Raw genomic sequence first — 23,384 nt, 5'->3', positions numbered from 1 at the left:
CACCAGAATCCCACCGGGAAGCATACAGCAGAAAACAGAAGTGGGACTCGACATGGTACCATGTTTCGGCATAAATGTGCCTGCCTCGGGAGTCTCTAGTAAGTATTGTTTTGTAAATATGTTCTGTCTTCTGTGATGAAAACGACAGCCACACATGAGCTTGTCTTCAAAGACAGAACTGCTAAAAGAGGTCTTGAAAAAGACAACCGTTGGTTGAAAAAGTGAATGTCCCTTCAACAGGTAGAAAGTTAAGAATTACTAATAAAAGTTTTTATTCATGTTTCGGGTGCCCCTTCATCTGTTTTTGAAGTACCTGATCCATCTCCCACTCCTGTTTTCTGCTGGGGGGTAACATTCCATACAACTGGATATGAAGGAGATAAGGAGCCATGGTTGGAAAAGGATTGATTTTGAATAGGTGGCGGTTAAAGAGCCGATTATCAATTGATTGCTGACAGGATTGAAAAGAAGAAATATAAGAGTTTGATTTCATGGTAAACAGGTTTAAATGTCATCTGCATATAGAGTATGGAGTGTTGCCACGATTTGGATTTTTGCAAGGTACTTGTGACCTGACTTGGCCACTTTTTGGAAAACAGAATACTGGGCTAGATGGACCATTGGTCTGACCCAGTATGGCTACCCTTATGCCTGGAACAGACTTCCTGAGCCCATACGCCATGCGCCCTCCCTGCCCATCTTCAAGTCCTTACTCAAGGCCCATCTCTTCTCCCTTGCTTTTGGCGCCTAACCACCTTCCCCATTCCTGTTACCTACACTGACTGCGCAGTCTATTACCGTTAGATTGTAAGCTCTCTTGAGCAGGGACTGTCCCTCCCCGTGTTTAAACTTGTACAGCGCTGCGTAACCCTGGCAGCGCTATAGAAATGCTAAGTAGTAGTAGTAGTAGTAGTACCCTTATGTTCTTGTAGGGATTACAGCCTAATGATTGAATAAGAGCCAAAAGTGCCAGCAGAATTTGTCCTGGTATTTTTTAGAGATATAGGGGTTCATTTTCAAAGCACTTAGACACACAAAGTACCTTGGGAAATGAGCCCAATGGAAACTACTTGTCTTTCCCATGTAGACACCACATTATATAATTACCTTCTTACATAACTCAATGCATGTTAGAAAATGAAGTCCTTAATTTGTATCCAAGGCAAATAAGGGTTAATTGATTTGCCCAAGGTCACAAAGAGCACCACTACCCTACAAAGCCAAATTTAAAATGGTATGATTTTCAAATTCCTTAATCTAGCTAAAGAATAAGTTATCCCTCTACACACACATTTTCAAGGTCCTCTCAAAGATCATCGCTAACTTGTACCTTCACAGTGTGACACCCACTGTGGACCATCTCAGGTGTAGCCTCCACACTCTTTCATTAAAACTTGGGGTCCATGGGTCAATTTTAGTATACGATGGAAAAGGTGTTGGTACTCAGTACCCCCTCAAAAAAAGCCCTGGTTATGCTATTAAAATGTAAATTATGTCACTAGTTGCAGGTCGTGGCAAACAAATCTGACTATCTTCTTTGACTGGGTGACCAAACAGTTGGATGTGGGAGGGACGCTTGATGTGATATACTTGGATTTCAGCAAAGCCTTTGACACGGTTCCACACAGGTGACTGATAAATAAATTGAGTGCCCTCGGTATGGGACCTAGAGTAACTGATTGGGTAAAAAATTGGTTGAATGGTAGGAGACAGAGAGGGTAGTGGTAAATGGAGCTTGCTCTGAAGAAAAAGATATCGTCAGTGGAGTACTTTCTTCTATGTTTGTGCAACGCTGCGTACGCCTTGTAGCACTATAGAAATGCTAAGTAGTAGTAGTAGTACTGCAGGGATCGGTCCTAGGGCCGGCTCTTTTTAACATCTTTGTGAGTGAAATTGCAGAAGGGCTGTCTGGTAAGGTTTATCTCTTTGCGGATGATACTAAACTCTGCAACAGGGTGGACACCCTGGAGGGTGTGAATGACATGAGGAAGGACCTAGCAAAGCTGGAGGAATGGACCGATATTTGGCAACTAAGGTTTAATCCCAAAAAATGCAGGGTCATGCACTTGGGTCGCAAGAATCCAAGGGAATGGTACAGTATAGGGGGTGAAGTGCTTCAGTGTACGAAGTAAGAGCGGGACTTGAGGGTGATTGTGTCTGATGACTTTAAAGCTTCCAAACAGGTCGAAAAAGCGACGGTCAAAGCCAGAAGGATGCTTGGGTGCATAAAGAGAGGCATGACCAGCAGGAAAAAGGAGGTGATAGTGCCATTCTATAAGTCTCTGGTGAGGCCACATTTGGAGTACTGTGTGCAGTTCTGGAGACTGCACCCTACAGAAAGATATAAACAGGATGGAGTCGGTCCAGAGGGCAGCTACAAAATTAGTAAGCGGTCTTGAATGCAAAAATTACAGGGACAGACTTATGAACCTCAACATGTATACACTGGAAGAGAGGAGGGAGAGAGGAGACCTGATAGAAAAGTTTAAATATCTCAAGGGCATTTATGTACAGGAAGAGAGCCTTTTTCAAATGAATGAGAGCTCTGAAATGAGGGGGCATATGACAAAGTTTAGAGGGAATAGGCTTAGGAGTAATCTAAGGAAGTACTATTTTACAGAAAGGGTGGTGGAGGTGTGGAATGGCCTCCCGGTGGAGGTTGTGGAATCGAGGACTGTTCCAGAATTTAAAAAGACATGAGATAAGCATGTGGGATCGCTTAGGAACAGGAAGAATTAGGGGTTACAGAGGATGGGCAGATTGGATGGGTCATATAGCCTTTATCTGCCGTCATGTTTCTATGTTTCTATGTCACACCTGTTGTTCACTATCTTGTTCCATCTTTGAAATAACAGTTACTACTACTACTTGACATTTCTAAAGCGCTACTAGGGTTACGCAGCGCTGTACAATTTAACATAGAAGGACAGTCCCTGCTCAAAGGAGCTTACAATCTAAAGGACAAATGTACAGTCAGTCAAATAGGGGCAGTCTAGATTTCCTGAAAGGTATAAAGGTTAGGTGCCGAAAGCAACATTGAAGAGGTGGGCTTTGAGCAAAGATTTGAAGATGGGTAGGGAGGGGGCTTGGCGTAAGGGCTCAGGAAGTTTATAAAGTTAATAAACCCCAACTAAATAATTGGGAAAGTGGGATTTGAAGTCATGCTTCTTTGAGTTGTAGCCCACTGTTTTAACCACTAGGCTACTTCTCTACTAACTTGGAGGTATTTGTGAGAAAGTGACTGTTTCTGTCCTGCATACATCTAAGTCTTCATTTCATTATATTTCCTCCTTCAGCCTGTGTCCTGCTCATCCTCACCTCTTTCTGTCCTCATCTCACAGATGTCTACTTATTTGTTTCTTCAGAACATCTACTAAACCTGGAGCAGCATTTTAAAAAGGACGTCCAACTCAGAATATGAATGTCCATTTCTCATGTATTTTAGAACAGGATCTGCCAACATACAGCCTCTTCTGAACTACCTGAGAAACAGAAGTCCAAATGATGGCTACATCCAGCATAAACTTCCATTTTACAAACTAAAATGTCCAAACTTTGAACGGAGCAAAACAAAAGACATGGACCTTCTGTGTGGCAGCTGAGGAACCTCAATGAGTACCCTAAATGATTACAGCAGCCAGCAGAAGACCAGATATTGCTAGTTCAAGCCATATCTTTGTAAAATACCTCATGTGACCTCTCTTGCTCCCTCTAGTGGAGAACTGCTCAATCAGAGAACTGTTCTGTAGCCAGGATGTGCCAAGTACCAGGTCTAAATATGGACCTGCATCTTTTGGGATGTGGACATCTCTTCCCCTTCTGAAATCAGAGTTGGATGTCAATATTTTGGCTCCTAGTGCTACCCAAATCATGCCCAGACCATTCCCTCATGCCATATGAATGTATTGCACTTTTAGAAGTCCATATCCTGACTTTACAAAATTGGAATTTGGACATCCATGCAACACGGATGTATAAATGCTGGTTTTCAGATATCTAAAACAAGAATAGAGCTTCTGAAATAACCATATTTATTGTGTGTGACTATTGTGTCAGACTTGTGAGTTCTTGTACCAAGTAGAGTGCTGCTGAGCCTGGTACTCGGACCAGGTTCTGCTTGGCGGCTGGACAACCCCGGGTTTCACCTGCGCTGAGCCCCTAGATGCGGGCAGCCTGCAGGACTTATGGGACGGAGCTGGAAGCGGGGTGGTGAACGTATTGGCCAGGCAGGCAGCAGGTCAAGAGAGTAATCCAGGTACAGGCGGAAGTCAGTAGGCAGGCGGCAGGCAAGAGAGTAATCCAGGCACAGGTAAGGTCAGTAGGCAGGCAGCAGGCAGAAGAGTAATCCAGGTACAGGCGAAAGTCATTAGGCAGGCAAGAGAGTAATCCAGGCACAGGCAAAGTCAGTAGGTAGGCGGCAGGCAGAAGAGTAATCCAGGTACAGGCGAACGTCAGTAGGCAAGTGGCAGGCAAGAGAGTAATCCAGGCACAGGCAAAGTCAGAAGGCAGGCGGCAGGCAGAAGAGTAATCCAGGCACAGGCAAAGTCAGTAACGAGGGACAAGAAGCAGACTACAGAGTTAGTAACACAAAGTAGAAGCCAAAGCATGGAGTCTGGGAAGAGCTCAGCTGATAAAGTGCTGGCGTCTGATATCAGCAGGAACCAGCAGGGAGAAGGAGCACAGCCATAGGACAAAAGCAGGGGGAGGAGGAACCGGAAGACCAATAGGAGAGAAGCAAGGGAAAACAAAGAACGTTCTCACCAGAACTCAGCTAGCACACACAGCTGACAGGGAAAGGGAAGCCAGGCAGAGGGAGAGCAGACACAAGTGCATTGAAGCAAAGCAATCAAGGAGCCTGCAACCACCGTCTCTCTGAACAAACCCAGAGAAGAACTACACACACATGGCTCAGGGCTGTGCCAGTCAAGTGTGCGTGTCGACGGGACCCCACGCAGCCCGAGGATGCCGCTTGCATTGAGGTATGGGACATGACATATTGTTTCTCTTTTGAGGAATAATAGCAGTGGCCCAGTAAACACTTTTCATTCTACGATGCAAATAAAATACACCGTCTAGTCCATCATATCTTCTCTGTCCATTCCCTTGTATGAACCAAAAATCACCCCTTGCTATGAAAATGTGTTCTCCCGTTATTTACATCAGCTACAACCCTTAGGCTGGGTTTATCGTGATTGGTAGTTATCTTTTTAAACAGTAAGGAATTTTGCCCCTTTGGGGGGGGGGGGGGTCTTGGCTCCTGTCTCTCCATGGTGCTTATTCATTCACGCATATCTGCACTGTTACTACTCATCAGTAAATTTGCTGAAAACAGAGGTTCATCACCATTTGTTTCCACCTTCTGCATGTTCTCTCACTTAACTTTGAACACACATTTATTCACATTTCTTTTTCCAAATATTTATTGTATTCATAGCTTGAGCACTGACAAACACATTAATTCCCTGTTTACTAAACTGCATGGCAATCCTGACACAGCCCATTCAAAGTGAACGGGCTGCGTCGGCTTAGTAAACAGGGGGGTAAATTTGTAACACAAACGCATACACTCTTTTCAGTCATGAAGGCTGTACATCTTATTTATTTATGTATTTATTTTATTCATTCATTTAACTCTGCCTTTGGTGGTTCATGTAATATGTATATCATTTGTGACTCTTGTATTCATTAAGTTATTTTACATAGGCTCTTGACGCAGGCACTGTGTGCTGAAACACAGCCCGTATCGGGTCCATCAATTAAAAACGTGTCCCTATTTTGAAGGCTCTTGGTGTTGTTTTATGTTGCTTCTCCCGTTATTTGACATTTAGTTCCCTTCCTAATGTCACATTTTCTGAAGGGATCATTTCCTAAGCGATACTGTCTACCCCGTTGATGTTAATGATTAATCACAACAAATCAGGTGCAGGTAAAAAGGGGAAAGTCAATCAAAGACCTACAGAGCTCTAGGGTGGAACTAGATCCTTCTTTTCTAAAGTATAAAACAAATAAAGATCAATGAATTTGGTAAATGAGCCATGAAAGACTGAGGCAGTTTTTGATTCTGCATGATTAGAATTGTGTGTTGATGTCATACAAAATTAGACTTTTATTGTATCAATTCAATTTAAGTTGATTCTTTGACCTCTGTGACTGTTTTAGGAACTCGGACTTGTCATAACAGGAACTTTGCCTGTCTTCAATCTAACAAAAGACCACAATGGGCATAAGGTAAACTGTCACCCAATTAATTCAGCTACATTAATAATGTTTGATTTTTAAAAAAAATCACTAGAATATGAATATTCTCCTTTAGAAAATAAATGTGCATTCTCATTCTTACAAGCAAACTTATGTTTGGGTTACAGCTGGTTAATTGGAAGCCTCCTGGGAAAATGTAAAAGAAGGTTTGTTGTTGCTATTCTGACCTTCATCTATTACTGCATTTGATAGAGAGAATGCTAGCATTTAATCCGGGGTAGAGGACAAGGGAAATGGTGATGTTAATTTGCAGAGCTTTATAAAAGGAAACATATTTAGAAAAGCAGTCATGGATGTTATGAAACTTCAAGAGGTGATGTGGTAAATTATATGGTCAAGTCAGGTTAATGCAAATAGCACTTTCAGAGGTTCTCTTAGATTTCAAACTATAACGCAAGGCTGTGATGAGTTTAATACTAAGTGATACACCCTTCCTACCTCAATCTTTTTACATAGTAGATGATGGCAGGTAAAGACCTGTATGGTCCATCCAGTCTGCCCAACAAGATAAACTCATAGCATAAGGTATGATGTGATACTACTTGATCTTGATTTGTCCTTGCCATTTTCAGGGCACAGACCATAGAAGTCTGCCCGGCACTGGCCTTGTTCTCCAGTTACTGAAGCTGAATCTGTCCCTTTTGGTTTGAGTGCAGACTGATATACAGCATTTGGCAGAGATAAGTGCAGCGACCCATCGCATATGATATCACTGTTAACGATTTATTTACTGAGAGTTACCGGATTCCCAAGGTATTTTACATGAAGGATTAATAGACCCCTGACGCAGGCCTTTTCGGCCGAAACACATCACGTGTCGGGTTGTTTTATTGATTTGAATAAAGACCTTGTTTAGAAGGACGCCAACTGTGAGAGGACTTTTATTGGATGCACTGTTGTTCGTTTGTCGCTGAATCTGTCCCGCCATGATCAGGTCACAAACCATGAAGTCTGCCCAGCACTGGTTTGGTGCAGTGGCGTAGGAAGGGGAGGCGGGGGGGGGGGGGGCGGTCCGCCTCGGGTGCACGCCGCTGGGGGTGTCGGCTCCGCGCTGGTGCACTGCCCTCTCTGCCCCGGAACAGGTTACTTCCTGTTCTGGGACAGAGAGAGCAGTGAACCAGCGCGGAGCCGACACACCCCAGCAACGTGCAGTCAGGGCAGATCGGCCCTCCCGCCCGTCCCTCGCCGCAGGTATGCGCTCCGGGGGGGTGTGCTCCAGCGGGAGGAGGGTGCGCAGCGGCGACCCGCCCCGGGTGTCAGCTCCCCTCGCTACGGCTCTGGTTTGGTGTTTCCATCTAATTACTGCTAAGCTTGTTTGGTTTCACACCTTCCATACAGAAGTCCTTTGTGTTTTTAGACTGATTGTATTTATTTCGGGACCCTTTTACTAAAGGACCTGAAGCCCCAACGCAAGTTTAGCATGTGAAAAAAGGTTTACTGCAAAACATGTTAAAGCATTTTCTGGTAGCTTTCAGGTTCACGTGCATTAATCTTGTGTTGTTGTTTTTTATTAAATACTTATGGGAGTTGGGCAGGGAAGGGGTGTAGAAGTATAATCCAGATAGTACATTTGCATTACTATCCACTAACTGGATAACACAGAGTTAATGCAGGAGCACGAATCCCAAGATTCTCTATAGGACACTCAAATTTGGGATCCCAGGGCAGGTGCAAGCCGAAAGCATAAATAAGTGAAGTTGAATGGCATCAATTTGCATTTGTGCGCATCTGCCCTAGTTGCTATTTTATAACATCTGTGCCTAAATTTCATAGCACACAACTGAAAAGGAGTGTAGCAATGTGGAGAGTATGGGTGGATCGGGGGCATTCCCAGAACTTAGGCGCAGTGTTATAGGATAATGTCATTTCCACACCTAAGTTGGGTGCTAGTTTTACACCAGGTTACACCCCGTTTCATCGGGTATAAATCCAGCATCCACCGTCAATCGTGAGATCAGCGCTAAGGTAGTATTCTGCTATTCTATAAGGACTTGTTTAATGCAATAGCGTGTAAATGTTAATCCCCAGACTTTCAATGCCTTATAACCAGGTAACGCTGCTTAAAATCCCGGGAGATCACTGCTGCAGCATCCGTAGCATGATTATCTAGCTCAAAGATTTGTCCAGGAAACTTGGTTGAATCTTTTGAATATTAACACTTTTTTTTTTCCAGCACTTGATTAACGTTCCTCCTTTGAGTTCATTCATAGACCTTGTATTGGGGGAAGTTAATCTGCTGGGTTTTTGCCCTGCATCGATTGAAAGCCTCTGACGCAGCCCTTGTGGGCGAAACACAGTCTGTGTCGGGCGATTATCTTATAATAAAGTTTTGAACCATACCACTGATTGATCTGCTCTGTTTGTATCCACATTGGATTTTCCGGATTGTCTGTCTTCTTGTTTATTATCACTTGAATGCATAAACCCTAGTTATAGTGGAATAGGTGTTTGCAGTGGCGTAGCCACAGGTGGGCCTGGATGGGCCAGGGCCCACCCAATTAGGGCTCAGGCCCACCCAACAGTGGCACAGATTTAGCGGTAGCTGGTGGGGATCCCAAGCTCCACCAGCTGAAGACTTCCACCTGATGGAAATGAAAATGCTACTCTCCACGACCAGCACTTTCATATTACTTTTCAGCGCATGTGTGCTGCAGACTGCCAAGGTGGAAAGAAGCATTTTCCTGCCAGCTGAGATTTTATACTTGGTGCCCACCCACTTGTTGCCTAGGCCCATCCAAAATCTGTTTTCTGGCTACGCCCCTGGGTGTTTGGTGCACAAATGTACATTAAAGATTAGAGTCTATTATTGTTTACTCCTGTTTCAAAACTGTGGGTCTGGACTGGAAATGAGGCCACATCATCGGTGGATGGGATCTCAGGATCAGGACCCCTCCCCCTCTCTCTGGACTTCAGTGTAATCTTTGCTCAGCAGTGCCAGTCAGCATGGGTTTTATGAGCTAGTGAAGATTGAAAGGGCCTGCCCCCCCCTCCTGGGAAGGTATTCACAGGATGTAACTGACAGGGCCTGTGCTGACTGCTGTCATCTATCTTTCTGCTTTGGACTAGTGGCAGAGAGGAGGGTAAGGGAGAGGAAGGGAGAGCAGTTGGGATCTGGGGTCATGGCAATTTTTTGTTGTTAAAATACGGTCATATTGGATAAAAGTTTGAGATGCACTGATTTGAGTTGTTCTGCAGATGATTCTTTATAAAGTGCGCGTCCTGTCTCATGTGAGTCTTAATCTGAACGATTAATAACTATTAAGCATTGTAAATGGAACCAGAGTTGGTAAGAAACTGGTTTGTGTTTGGAATGTTCTAACAGAACCTGCTGATTCTTGGTGTGATGGGAGTAGATGTGTCACTGGAAGATATCAAGAGACTGACACCACACTTCACAGTAAGCAGCATTATCTAATCTTCTTTTCTCATGCAAGCTAAGAAATGCTGTTACCACTATGCTTAGATGACCTAATTGCTAGAGGAAAAGTTGTTTAAGGGTCTATATTCAATGGGAGGTAACCAGGCAGGAGCTGGAGACAGCACAGCTGTTTCTAGTGACCGGCATTGAATATCCAGTTTATTTTTGGCCTGTTTTAACTTAACTGGCCAAGCTGATGTTCAGCGATGAATATCCTCCCTTAACCGGCATTGATTATCTGGTTTATTTTTGGCCAGTTTGAAAGATAACCGGTCAAAGATATACCAGGTTTTCAAGCGTCCAAATATAGCCACTAAACCTGATTTAAAAATCGGTGGATAGCTGGTTATATCATGTGATATAACCGCCTATCTGCTAACCAGGGATATTCAGGGGAACATAGCCGGTTATCCCCTGCTGAATATCTGTGGATAGCCGGTTAAGCACTAGTTAACCAGTCAGCAGCAGTTCTGCCTGGTTAAATAGTGCTAAATATTGAGTTTCCAGATTCTGGCCCAATAGCTCTCAAATGCTGACACAGCATCTGTGAAAAGGTATCAGTTTGTCTGCGTATGTGAGTATTGTATAAAATACTGGTTTATATTGCAACTCTGCCCCTGCTTTACACACACTGCAGCCCTGGGAATATCGACCTATGGACGGCACATACGTTATAGTCACATATGTGGTTCTGCATTTAAATCAGATTGTGCCATTGAAAATGCCCCAAACTGGATACTTTGTGGGTATTCTGGGGCCAGAGTCAGCACTAAGGGGCCCTTTTACAAAGGCACAAGAGGGCTATAGCGTAGGTAGCCCAATCGACACTACCGTTGGGGAAACACATGTGCCCGGTGGTAATTGTAAGTTTGGCAGGTGCCGAAACCCATGGTAAAAAAATAATGTTATGTTTTCTACTGGGGGAGTTCCCGGCAGTAACCAGCAACGTGCCCACGTTGGAACGCACTGCATGGTTACCACATGGGCCCTTACTCCTAGGCCAGTGGGTAGCGGTAAGGGCACAGGCCATAAATAGGAGGGCACTAGTTTTAATATTAGCTAAATGTGTATATTTCTGGTACTCTTTCATGATGCTCCTATTACCAGCTTTCAGTGTGTCATCTCCCAATTCACCTCATTGATAGAATTTATACCTTATGTTTGGTCATTTTTCTATTGTTTATGTTTATTATCGAATTTCATTTACCCCCTTTTCTAGTAAAGGTCGAAACGGTTTCTCATACTATTAACAAAATTGTATGTTTTATGTCAATCTGTACCTGCTGTACACCCGCTTGGGTGAATCTCTTCATAAAAGTGGTTAATGAATCCCAGTAAATGAATGAATGAATAAATAAATAACCCTGTACGTTCTTATAAGAACATATGAATGTATAAAACACTTCTGCTCGCTCAAGGTGATGAAGAATGCATTAAGGAATGTGCGCCATTATGTAGGATGTGGACTTTTAGACACATTGAGGGGCAGAAGTTTTCAAACTGCTGATTAACACAGGTAAAATGCTTTGCAAATGATCCTCATTCTGGATCAGTGCTGTAATTGCTCAGTTGCATGTGAATTGCCTTCTTGCAAAATTACAACACAATGGAAAAGCCTAAAGGTCAGTGTGGTTGAGTCATTTCCTGTGATCTCGCTCTGTTGTACAAATAAATAAATAAATACATATTTCAATCAAATAGCAATACAAGCAGTAGGTGGTGGAAGTGAAATATGCATTGCATGGACATCTCTATGGGTCAATGTGGCCTCAAGCATGCCATGAAGCCTGATTCCACATGATCACGCAAGCAGAAAGTGTCATGAAAAGCTCGTACAGTCAATGGATGTTGAAAAAGAATGTGTTCTTCCTTTCAGCTATGTCCAAATGGCTATTATTTTGCAATTGACCCAAATGGCTATGTACTGCTACATCCAAATCTTCGACCCGAGGTAAGAGTGTTTTATTATAAGATATTTCAAGAGCAGGAAACAATACAGAAACACGAAAAGAGCCAAAGGGTTTGGTATCCAAAATGATTTCACCAGTCAGGGAGAGGCTTTTGTCCAGTTAAATTGCAGGTAGTTGGCTGCCAATACTTCGCAGCACATAACTGATCAGTGTTGACTCTGTCCCAGCAGAACCAGGAAACACCAAGGTAGTCTAGGGCCAGCATTGGGGTACACCCAGTAGTTGTAGTAACATAGTAAATGACAGCAGATAAAGAACTGAATGGTCCATCCAGTCTGTCCAACAGTCACACTCATCAAGCCATGATTAAACCACCAATGAATGTGATATAAAATACATGATCATTGTCTCTCTTTGGCATTTCTGGGACAGGCCGTAGAAGTCCACCTGGCCCTGTCCTTAGGTTTCAACTTCTGAAGTTGCCATCAAAGCCCACTCCAGCCTATCCATATTCCATGCCAATGTTCGCATAGCTAGCCAGGCCAAAGACAGGACCTGTGTGGTTACTGCACTAGATTCAGGCTGCACCCAATCATCTTCAGTGCTTGGGAAGATGTTTCTGTTTTTCGTACTATCTTCTTGTATTGATAGTTTCTAGGTCTAATTTTTTTCTTCAGTTTTTAAGTTATTTCTAAATGCTATCAACTGCTTGCCCCGGGATTGGTAGCATGTAATGTTGCTGCTAATTGGGTTTCTTCCATATACTTGTGACCTGGCTTGCTCACTATTTTTGGAAAACAGGATACTAGACTAGAAGGATGGGCTGACCTAGTATGGCTACTCTTATGTTCTAAATATTCAAATAACAATAGAAAGTATGGCATAGTATACTACTTACTTAGAGTTTTAACTTTAGTTTGCATCACAGCTTAGTTTCCATAGTATAAAACCCTTTCCCCCATAGTTTTAAAACTTTAGCCACATTGAGCCTGCAAGGAGGTGGGAAAATGTGGGATACAAATGCAATAAATAAATAAATAAAACATTTGCCACAACCTAAAGCATTAACAGATATCTTCTAGAAGACACAGCAGGGCCTAGTTTAGTCTTCATTTCCACTCACCCTCTCCAACTCCCACCCACCCCAAGCATATCTCTTCATTGCCAACTACCCTCCCCAACTTCTGCCCACCCCTAACACATCTCTTCATTTATAGTCAGTTATTCTAACTAGGAAAATAAAAGAGGAGTCCTCTCACAGAGTTTTAACTACATTTCATTACTTTTTGAGAAGCAAATACTAAATAAATCACACTGTTTTATATTAGTCTTATATCCCTAGTACCTTAACAAGTTTTAAATTATTAAACAACTCAACATTACTAAGATGCAGAGAGCAGTCCAGCAGCAAGAGGGGTGCTATTTAGCCTTTTGCATTGAGTGTTACATGTATGATTATCTCCCAATTGGCAAGAAGTTATATGTGTGTGCCTGATGCAAAGAGCTCCTAGCTCTCAGAGAATGAGTCTATTCTCTTGAGGCTTGAGTAGCAGACTTGGAGGTGCTGAGGGAGACAGAAGTACATAGAGAAGACCTACAGGAACATTGTAAAGAAGTCCTTGAAACAAAACATGCACGAGAACGAGTAAACCATAGGTACAAATTAATGTTTTTCTGTTACTTTAGAATATTGGTGTAGGTATCCCTACAATTAATTTGAGAAAAAGGAGGCCCGGCATTCAGGTAACTGTGGCTGGGAGTGAATATCAGAGTTTCTGAGAACAGAGTGTCTGGCCAGCTTACTAAAAAAATTCTAACTAGATGCGGGTGACCTTACGTTGGCTTCCAAGCATGGTGCATGCAAGTTCCTCAGATGTGGTGTAAGCCAAGGCAATATTAATGGTAGCTGATAGAGCTCAATGCAAAATAAAGCTTTCCAAATGTCATCTGAGAAGACCGACGGTTACTGTCTCTACTTTTATTTGGATTTGAATGTAGCTCACACATTTCTCAGTTGTTCAAGGCAAGCTACAGTCAGAACAGCAGGAATTTTTCTGTCCCCAAAAGGTTTACAATGTAAATTCATGCTTTGAAATTAAACTGCACAAAGTTCTTATACCTGTGAAAAGTAATGGAAGAATCAGCTTCCAAAATGACACTTTTTTTAGATACTAGTTTTCAAAGCTATTTTCACACATAAAACGGTGGTTTATGTCCAGAAACGGCCTATAGTAGAGCAAATCTATGACTGGGCTCATGCATTTATGTTGCCACTTGTACTCATGAATATGCAGAATACCAGCACTTCTGCCACTAGTTGGGCACTTATGCACCTAAGGGACAGCATATTGACTCATGTAGCAGCCTCAGCAGGTGTTTTATCTGGCTATACGTGATATCATGAACCTGCGCCATTAACAAGTGTCATGGCAAGGGCCCACCGGGAGAATTTGGAGCAAGGCCTGGGGACAGAGCAGATAGAAGCACTGTTCCTCAAGGTGAAGCCAGATACCTAGTTAACTGCCTTGATAAAGTTAGAACAAACTTTTTTGCTGCCTTGACTTTACCTAGTTGGCGAACTGAAAATTGTCATTAACTGGGTAAGTCCCAGTTCTGCCCAGTCTCTGCCCCTTGACTGCCCCAGACTAATTGAATAGTACCACAGCAGTCTGTGCTCATATTTAGTGGCAATATCTGGTTAATTGTTAATATAGGAGATGAACAGGCCAACAGGATTTAACTTTCCCATCCAGTTGAATACCTACCCCAAAATGTCTTTATTTTGAAAGAAAGATTTAAGAGCTCAGTCTTTGTTATGTTCCAGTGCAAATGATACTAACAAAATAAGTCTTGCAACCAGCTTAGTAAATGTCTCTAACACTGTCGTCAACTGCAAACTTTCCATGACCAGGTCTCCTTCCTGTAGACCATCCCAAGAGAGCACCATAATACGCAAAGAATAAGCAGCTTCAATAAGATATTTCAAAACTACAAAAAATGTTTCTTCAACATGCCAAAATATAATTAGATTTAGGAAAATTCGCAACATGTTAACTTTGCCTCCTAGCCTAATTGTCCTGATACTGAGGAAGTTTCTCAGGAAAATGTTGTCTTTCATAAGGCTGTATTCATGCCTAATATGGACACAAGCCTACTGATGCTTAACGTACTTGTGAATAGTTGTTCTTGCACACTCAGTCTGTCTAAAGTTCCTTGTGAAAACTCACATAATTGATGTAAATAGATTTCACCAAAACACCATATAGGTATATAGAATGGAGAGAACATCAAATATTAGTAATATTTGAGCAGGGACTGTCTTTCTTCTATGTTTGTGCAGCGCTGCGTATGCCTTGTAGCGCTATAGAAATGCTAAATAGTAGTAGTAAATCACTGAAAACTCACCAGGAAACAATCTCATTCAGGCTAAAAATGGAGAAATAGGACTTCAGTGCAACAAAAAGTGGACCCTACACCAACTTGGGATCCCACTAAATAGCTACCACCATCATAGGTCCTAAAAAATCCTCCATCTAAACTATAGTGCAATATCCATTCCAAATTTTACAGGTTGGTACACACAGAGCAGTGTTCCTTTCCACCTCCTTCCCTTAGCCTAGAATTCACAGATAGAGGAGTTACAGGTCCACCATCTTCATCATGTAATAGATATAAAGGAAGGAGGCTGAAGTAGCTCGATGCTCTTTATCACTTAAAGTACCACTTATCATGTGATTATTCTGTTATACTGAAGTTTAACAACACTGAACAACGTACTGTTCATCACCTCTCCGATACTAGACACTTTCACACCCTCGTGCTCTCACTTTTCACTTCACGTCTTGATTATTGTAATGTTGTATATGCCGACCTGCCTCGTTCTTCAATGAAAAAACTACAGTCTCTCCAGAATACTGCAAAGAAATTACTTTGTCATGCTCACTGCTCTGACCACGTAACCCCTTTTTTAAAACAGTATCACTGACTGCCAGTGCAAAAACGTGTGGAGGTGCATTTTTGATATGACGTCTAAGTCCGACTTTGGATATTTTGCACAAAATGTCCAAAATCTGAATAGGAAGGAAGGTCATTTTCAAAAAAAAAAGTCTCTTTTTTTGAAAATACTGTTTCATACAAGGTTTTGTGCTTTGGATGTTTTGTATTTTGGTCCAATTTAAAAAAAAAATGAATAAGTGCAAAACATAGAAAATCAAACCATTGGGATGTAGGAGGAGTCAGCATTTTTAGCAGACTGGTCCACCAGACATCCCAGGAGAGTAATGAGGAACCCTAGAGGGCACTTCTGTGCACTTCATAAAAATGCTCCCAGGTACACATCTCACCTTTGCTCCCTTATCTTATTCACTGAGCCCTCCAAAACCCATCCAAAACTTACTGCCCCCCACTGTACACTACTACAATAGCCCTTAGGGGTGAAGGGGCACCTATATGTGGGTACAGTAGAGGTCTAAGTGCTTTAAAGGTTAGGAGGACTACCTTGTAGACTATTGGGCTCATTTTTGAAAGAGAAAAACGTCTAAAAAGTGGCAAAAAGCAGACTTAGGACATTTTTCTCACACGAACATCCAAATCAGTATTTTTGAAACCTATTTTTCTATGCTGTGCAACCAGATCTGAGCATTCCTAAGACTTAGATGTTTTTCAGCCATAATGAAACAAAACAAAAACTAGAACCATTCCCCAATACGGCTTCTCCGTTCTGTCAATGATTCCCATCTTGTCCTTTCCGGCACTAAACACGCCCACTACAAATCCACCAGGAACACTGTATTTTTCTTTCTCTCTCCCGGTATTAGAAATTGGCTTCCAATTTGTCTTTAGAGCAATTCTTCTTTTAAAATCCTTTAAAGTTAACTTGAAAACCTTTCTCTTCCAACAAGCTTTTGAAGACAACGGGTGATGGACCAGCCAGTATGAGATTTCTGTCTATTATACCATCCAGACCCTGCCCTCCTGTTCTTAAGTATGAATGAGTAACTTTTCTATCATTATTTTGGCGTTTTCCCCCCTCTGTTTTTATTATAAATATTAGTTGTAAATGTAAACCGCTCTGCTGTGCCTTGGCAGTTAGAGCAATATAACATGACTCAATAAACATAAACACTTGCAGACCCAGTTTCAAATACTTGAGTTGCAGCATCTTAAAACATTCCAAGCCCCAACCAGCGCCTTCCTAGTTGCAAGCAATTGCTCTCTGCTCCACTCCTCTACCCTCTATCCCGTTCATTCATTCAAGTGCAATGGCTTCACGGCGTAATGCTTGTCTCCAAAGCCATTTCTTATTTCTTGTTCTTGCTGCTTTACTAAATCATTTGTGTTTCCTGCATGAGTTCATTGTGACTTGGGCAGTTTGTGGTGTATGAGTGAACTGCACATTTTGGAAGTTTTAGCTCTGTCTAAAGGCTTACATAATTTGAAAAAACACAACTTTTGCAAGGAAAGGTATCTCTAACTCAATAAAAATGGAACAGGCAAACAAAGTCTCATTGGTAAAATGCACCAATTTATTTTCAATGTCTATTTAAAAAACAAACACTGTTATATCTAGCATTGTACAGAAGATTCCGAATAAAGTAGCATAATGAAATGATTTAGAATCAGCCTGTATGTCAGAGACCTTATCACAAGACATGAGCCCCAGTCTTCAACAAAAATACATCCTTATCTGCCACCCAGCTCCATCTTCCATAAGTCTGAGCAGCTGGACTTAATACTGTGAATGATCTCTTGTTTTTTCTAAGCATGCTCAGTGCTGCTGTGTTTTATTGCTGTTTAACTCATATTAATGGGCAAATGTGTTTTATTACTGTAACACACCTTAGTGTCTCTTACCATGTGTTCAATATAAGGCTAATGTTATAAACATGAAACTGGCTCTTACAGGTTCTGCATGGATATACACATGTAAAAAGTGGACAGTGCTTGCTTTTATATGATATGTGCAAAGGCATCCCCAACAGCCAGGGGCGCCTACAGAGATGGTCTTCCCCATTAAACAGCCCTGATCACAGGTTTCAATCATCCTCTGAAACAAACTGCAGTCCGTTAGGAGTTGTTTTCCATTGCAGTTTGTTTCCGAGGATGATTGAAACCTGTGATAAGGGCTGTTTAAAGGGGAAGGCCATCTCTGTAGGCGCCCCTGGCTGTTGAGGTTTCCTTTCTGTAAGATTTATATTGCAGATAATCTTATGGCTTAAAGTCCTGATTTAGAGCAAACTATTTAGTGATTGGTTTCATGTTATTTTTGCTCTCCAGTATATTTTTTGATTTTTGTATAACATAAAGTATGCAATTTATGACTTCAGCCATGCTTCATCTAATTTCTAACCCATAACATGCCAACAATTCCCTTTCCCTGTTCAAAACTAAAGTTATTTTCTAATTTAGTGGGTCTTTTACAAAGGCGTGCTAGTGTTTCTAGCATGTTTTAGCACATGCTAACTGCAAGAGACACCCATCTATTCCTTATTTTTAGCATGTGCTAAAACGCTAGCGTACCTTTGTAAAAGGACCCCTTAGTAAATACGATAAAGGGTTAAGTAAAAAAAAATCAGATGATTGTGAAGCATGATACCGCAGCTATGACGTCAGAATCTCTACTTCCTCTTCCTTCTTCACAATGTGAAATGGTTTAATTTCTTCTTCTGTAGAACCCCCAATTCCAGGAACCTGTAACACTGGACTTCCTGGATGCTGAGCTGGAGAATGAAATTAAAGTCGAGGTGAGACTTTGCTCTTGTGAACCTTTTCGTGTAGTGTAAGTGATACTAATGTTGTTCTGGTTTCTAGATGCATCACTGGCAGTCTAGAAAACATAATGAAGTACAGATTGTGGTGGAGGGCTCGGGGGGCTATGCTGAGGCAGAGAAGGAATGAGTTAAGAAATGAAAGAGAGAGGAGGGAACTATGAGACTAAAGAAACAAAATGATACCCATAAGACACAACTGACAGACAACGTCCATGTATGTGTCAGAATTTAAGAAAGCATGGGATCCCTTGGGAAAAGGAGGAGTTAGTGGTTATTGAGGAAGGGCAGACTGGATGGGCCTTTTGGTCCTTATCTGCTGTCATGTTTCAATGTGACACACCGAACACTAAAATTCACACTGAACAAAATGTGCCTAAATATTTAATTGTTTTATTGTAAGTTTAGTATGAATTTGCCTATCCCATATAAAAAAAAAAAAAACTGTGCAACACATCAGTCCCAGATTTCTCACTTGTCATATAACAAGATAAATATATATTCAAATTCTGCTGTCACCTCAGTAACAGCAACACAAAATCCCTCCACCGCCAGATATTGTGATGCAACACAGAAACCTACAAAGGTGCTACCCAGATACCACCTAGCAAACAGAAGCTGTGGACAGCAGACCTGCAACTGTTTCAGCTGGGGCTGGTGGCACAGTTATTATTGGGGGTAGTGGGGAAGCATAAAATAGGGACCAATCATAGGAGCCAACGTTTCAAAATTATTGGGGGTGCTAAGCCCAGTGGAAATAACCCCTCCCTGGACACATTCAATGAATATTCTCTATATTGGGGGTGCTCAAGCACCCACAGCACCCACAGAGTCGGCTCCTATGGGACCAATTATGGGGATTTCGAAAACCTGGCTCTCAAAATTGCTGCTCTTCTCTACTTAAAGCACTGATGGTTGCAAAGGAAGCACAGGCTTGCTCCCTACACCAAATGTTTTGTGACACATCTCCTACCTCTTGGGGACAGACCAGTGGAGAACCACTGCTATAGCATAATGATATCTAGCTACAGAATTAGAGTGACTTGCAGGATATAATACTTGAAACATTCTGCTAATGATTTGTTATGGTTGTGGGCACATTACTTTCAGAGAGTGGGCTTACCGCACGCTATTCCAAGAGTACCACTGGCCTAATGCGGCCAGCAGCAGTAGTTCCGGGTCGAGCATTCGCCATTTCCGGAGAATAAATAAAAACCCTAGAAATGGGTAGCCACACACTGCCCAGTTACCACTGGGTTACCGCAGGAGCCCTTTTAGCCACCTCAGTGGTCCCCACCACATGGCCACGCGGTACAAGTTATCATACCTTGTGGCCATTTGGGGGGGGGGGGGCTTTTTACTTGCTGCGATAGAAAGGGCCTCAGTGCATAGGAAAAATAGCCCCCACCACTACCACTGGGCCTTTTTTCACGCAGCTTGGTAAAAGGACCCCTTAGAGTGTAGAGGTCAGATTCAAATCTAGCCTTGTTTTCTTTTCTTTCTTAAACCAGGATACAGAGTCAATCTGAGATATGTAGAATTTTAACTTTGTGGTGTCAATTCTACTACTACTACTACTACTTAGCATTTCTAACAAGTAATTTTCTTCTATTTAAAATGAGTTGATTTACAAACCCTTATATGTAATCATGATGGTTTATAGTTTATTAAAACTTTTTTATATACTGCCTTTCCTGCACAGCAAGGCAGTTTACAATCAAGCATTAAAAACAGTATAAAATAGGAAAAAAAGGGAGGATATTGGTGAACATTATGCTTAATGTGTCTATTTGTTCTTTAGATTCGAAATCAAATGATAGATGGAAAAAGTGGAGAGCGGACATTTGGAACACTGATTAAGTCACAAGATGAGGTAAGAGACAATATTATGGCACCACAGAATGAAAACTATTGTGAGATAGTATGTTGGTGATCATTTATGGCTTGTGAGTCTCACACCTGGATGGATGCATAACATCCTCTGGGTAAGGATAGAAAACTTCTCATTTATCAAGATAATCACAACGAGATAGATCTTTCCCTGCACCTCCATGGCATGTCCAGAGAGAGGTGACTGGATGTTCTCCTCTTTTGTAATATGCAACGCTATCATGTATAGGGTAGTTCTCTACCAGACAATGTCAGCTGGAAGTGTTAACATACTGTATACCATAATGCGTGTGCCTTAGTGTGGGTAGGGCGTCACTCATCGGTACGAACTCTGTTGTAAAAGCAGTATTCTACAGTATCTTTCCATCTATTATAGGTCTTCTTATCTTTTGTTAAAACTGAGAAATCACGAAACATTCATGATGTAAAATCAGGTTTCTCAGTTTTAACTGATAAACACCACCATGCCCTGCATCCCAGCTAACCCTACCCCATAACTAGAAATGGGGGTCAGTCCAAGACTTGTTCACAGTATCAGCAAACGTTCTCTGAAGCAACACAGGCTCAGTCCTTTTTCCTTAGTTTTATCATTTTAATGTTCATGTTCAAGAGGCATCTTGAAACAGAAGATACTAGTGTATAAAAAAAGAATGATCTAATCCAAGATTTGTACACCATACTAATCCCATCTTGAGGCTCAAGGTTGTTCACAAAATAAGAGACTCAAAATAACATGAAGAATTACATAAATTCAACAATAAAACATCCTAAAATTTGTCAAACACGAATAATGCAGGAGCCCTTAATCCCTACAAAATTAATGGTGGTGTCATGTGGTAATTAAAAAAAAAGGCCATGTACTAATGACAACATTAGCACATGGCCGTAATGCAAAAAAAAAAAAAGATAATGAAAGCGTTTATATTGCAGCAGTAAAAATGACCTTAGTGCATAGGAAAGACCTAGGTAGGGGCGTGTTATTATTATTAATTACATTTGTACCCCGCGCTTTCTCACACATAACAGGTTCAATGCGGCTTACATAGTAAATAGAATTACAAAGTCTTGAAGGAGAATGTTTCAAGTTGTAGTAAACGTAGTAGTGGGGTTTTGACAATATGTAAATTGAGCACGGAGAGGTAAACAAAGATAGGATGAGCAAAAGGAGAAGAGATTGGGAAGGGTAAGGAGTAGGAAGGATGGAGAGGAAGAGATTGAAGAATGAGACATGGTCAAAGGTATAATAATCGTCGGGGCAGTGTTATGGCCTCTTTTTGCCACAGCGCAGTAAAATGACCCCTTTGTTAATCTTCCATTCCATTCCGTCCTAATAAGTCATTCCTGTCAAAAACTCACCAAACTTTATGAAGCTTAAGATAACAAGCATCCATTTAACTAAACAAATAACTTTCTTTATGACTAAATGAACAGATGATAAATGAATAGTGATGAACGTCTTCCACTCTGGGTGATTAGACATTTCTCATATTAGCTGGATGTGCAATGATGGGATCTTCCGACACTGTCTTAGGTTGTGCTCAGCTCTGTCCCAGGGAGCTGCAGGTTTGTTCATCCTTCTGATTGCTTATCATCCCTGATTTAATAGGTGACACATTTTGTTAGTCACTGAGCAATACTGGAACTCCAAAAGCACATTTGTGTCAATGTGTAAAAGCACTGAAGCAAAAGATTATGTTCTTTGTATCTTAAAATGTGTCAGAGATGTAAAAAGCACATTTTCATCTGTCTACTGGTAGAGATGCATCACCTATTAAATCAGGGATGCTAAGCAATCAGCTCGATTTCCCGGCCATTACTGGTGCACACGTTGCCTGGACTTAGAGTCAAAGTGGATATGCGTTTCAGAAACTTTCCTTCAGCAAATAACACCGTGTTTACATTTTATAGCAAAATAATTATAATTATTTACCATGGTTTTCCAGAGATACATCGACAAAGGAAACAGAACGTACACCTGGACTCCTGTGAATGGAACTGATTATAGGTAAATACATTATCATACTTTGTCTTGTTCCCATCAGATTATTTCTGCATTTTAGAGCATATTTCTTTAATATGCTGTGTGAACTGTGTCACTCATTAAACATAACTTAGTGAATTGCCCTTTTGTAGAATATGCCTACAAGTTCACACAATAAATCAAGTCAGCGAGGTCAGCGTTTTTTGAAATACTGGCCTCTGCTGGATCTCGAAACCTACTTCAGCAGACGAACTTACTCAAATTCCAGCACTGAATATCCTGATATAAATAGTTACCAGCCCAATATCCAGGAAAGCACCCGGAAAAAAAGTTTGGAGAGCCTTTTCTCGCCTAACTTTATCTGTGCACTTATCTAGAAATCATTAGCAGTAATAGAAACCAGCAAAGACAATTGAATCTCTTCTCATTCTTCACATGTGGTACATAGGCAGGAGTACAGAAAATTCTTCTTTAATGAGCAGGGCTGATGTTTTAGGTGGTCTAAGCAAGCTTTCAGTCTTGCACCCCACCCACAAATTAACCGTTAACTCCCTTGACCTTCCAACAATTGTGATCACCCCAATACCACCCTTCACAGGATAATCTGGGTAAACAAGCTGTTTGAAAATTGATCACCCTTTGAGTGTGTCTGGTTCTTGGGACCTATTGATTTCCTTTTACTGCAGCTGCCCTTGATGATTGGCTAGTCCTGCTTAATGGTTGGGTGGCCCTGCTTAATCCTAATTTAGGAGCATAAATTTAGGATCTCAGGTTTTTTTCTGAATATCAAGCTGTGAGGGAGTCTATAGGGAGTTACTGTTCCCCCTCACCAACACTCCCTCACAGTTACAGAGCCACCTTAAATGTTTCTCTTCAGTCCAAGGGAGAAGTGATTCAGCAAGAGTGGAGCTAGGAGAGCATGGCCCAGAAAGGTTAAGAGCCCAGGGTACATTCAAGCCAAGAAGGACCCGGTTAAAGATGACTCCAAGCAGGGCTGCAGTATCTGAATGGAAGCCCTAGGGGAAAAAAAGCAGCCCTCAAGCATAAGCCTTTATTGAAAGCTAATATAAAGTAGAAGACCAAGTTTATCTTGGAACCCTACTACCATTATAACCTTTGGAACTTAAAGCAAGACCAGGCCTGGTATCACGGACTCAGGG

The 23,384-nt window shown here is 41.7% G+C and overlaps 1 protein-coding gene across 1 annotated transcript in view; it reads left to right on the top strand.

Moving 5' to 3' along the window:
- Positions 1–23,384, top strand: part of CACNA2D1 (calcium voltage-gated channel auxiliary subunit alpha2delta 1) — a 578,231-nt gene that overhangs the window by 449,285 nt on the left and 105,562 nt on the right. Inside the window, exons 16-22 of the mRNA XM_030217110.1 lie at positions 6,160–6,228; positions 9,581–9,655; positions 11,553–11,627; positions 13,273–13,329; positions 18,258–18,329; positions 20,155–20,226; positions 22,187–22,248. Of these exons, the coding sequence (XP_030072970.1) occupies positions 6,160–6,228; positions 9,581–9,655; positions 11,553–11,627; positions 13,273–13,329; positions 18,258–18,329; positions 20,155–20,226; positions 22,187–22,248 (482 nt within the window). The remainder of the gene's footprint in view (positions 1–6,159; positions 6,229–9,580; positions 9,656–11,552; positions 11,628–13,272; positions 13,330–18,257; positions 18,330–20,154; positions 20,227–22,186; positions 22,249–23,384) is intronic.

Source organism: Microcaecilia unicolor, chromosome 10 (genome assembly GCF_901765095.1).
Source record: "Microcaecilia unicolor chromosome 10, aMicUni1.1, whole genome shotgun sequence".
Classification (NCBI taxonomy): Eukaryota; Metazoa; Chordata; class Amphibia; order Gymnophiona; family Siphonopidae; genus Microcaecilia; species Microcaecilia unicolor.
This window is presented reverse-complemented; position numbering and strand designations above follow the sequence as displayed.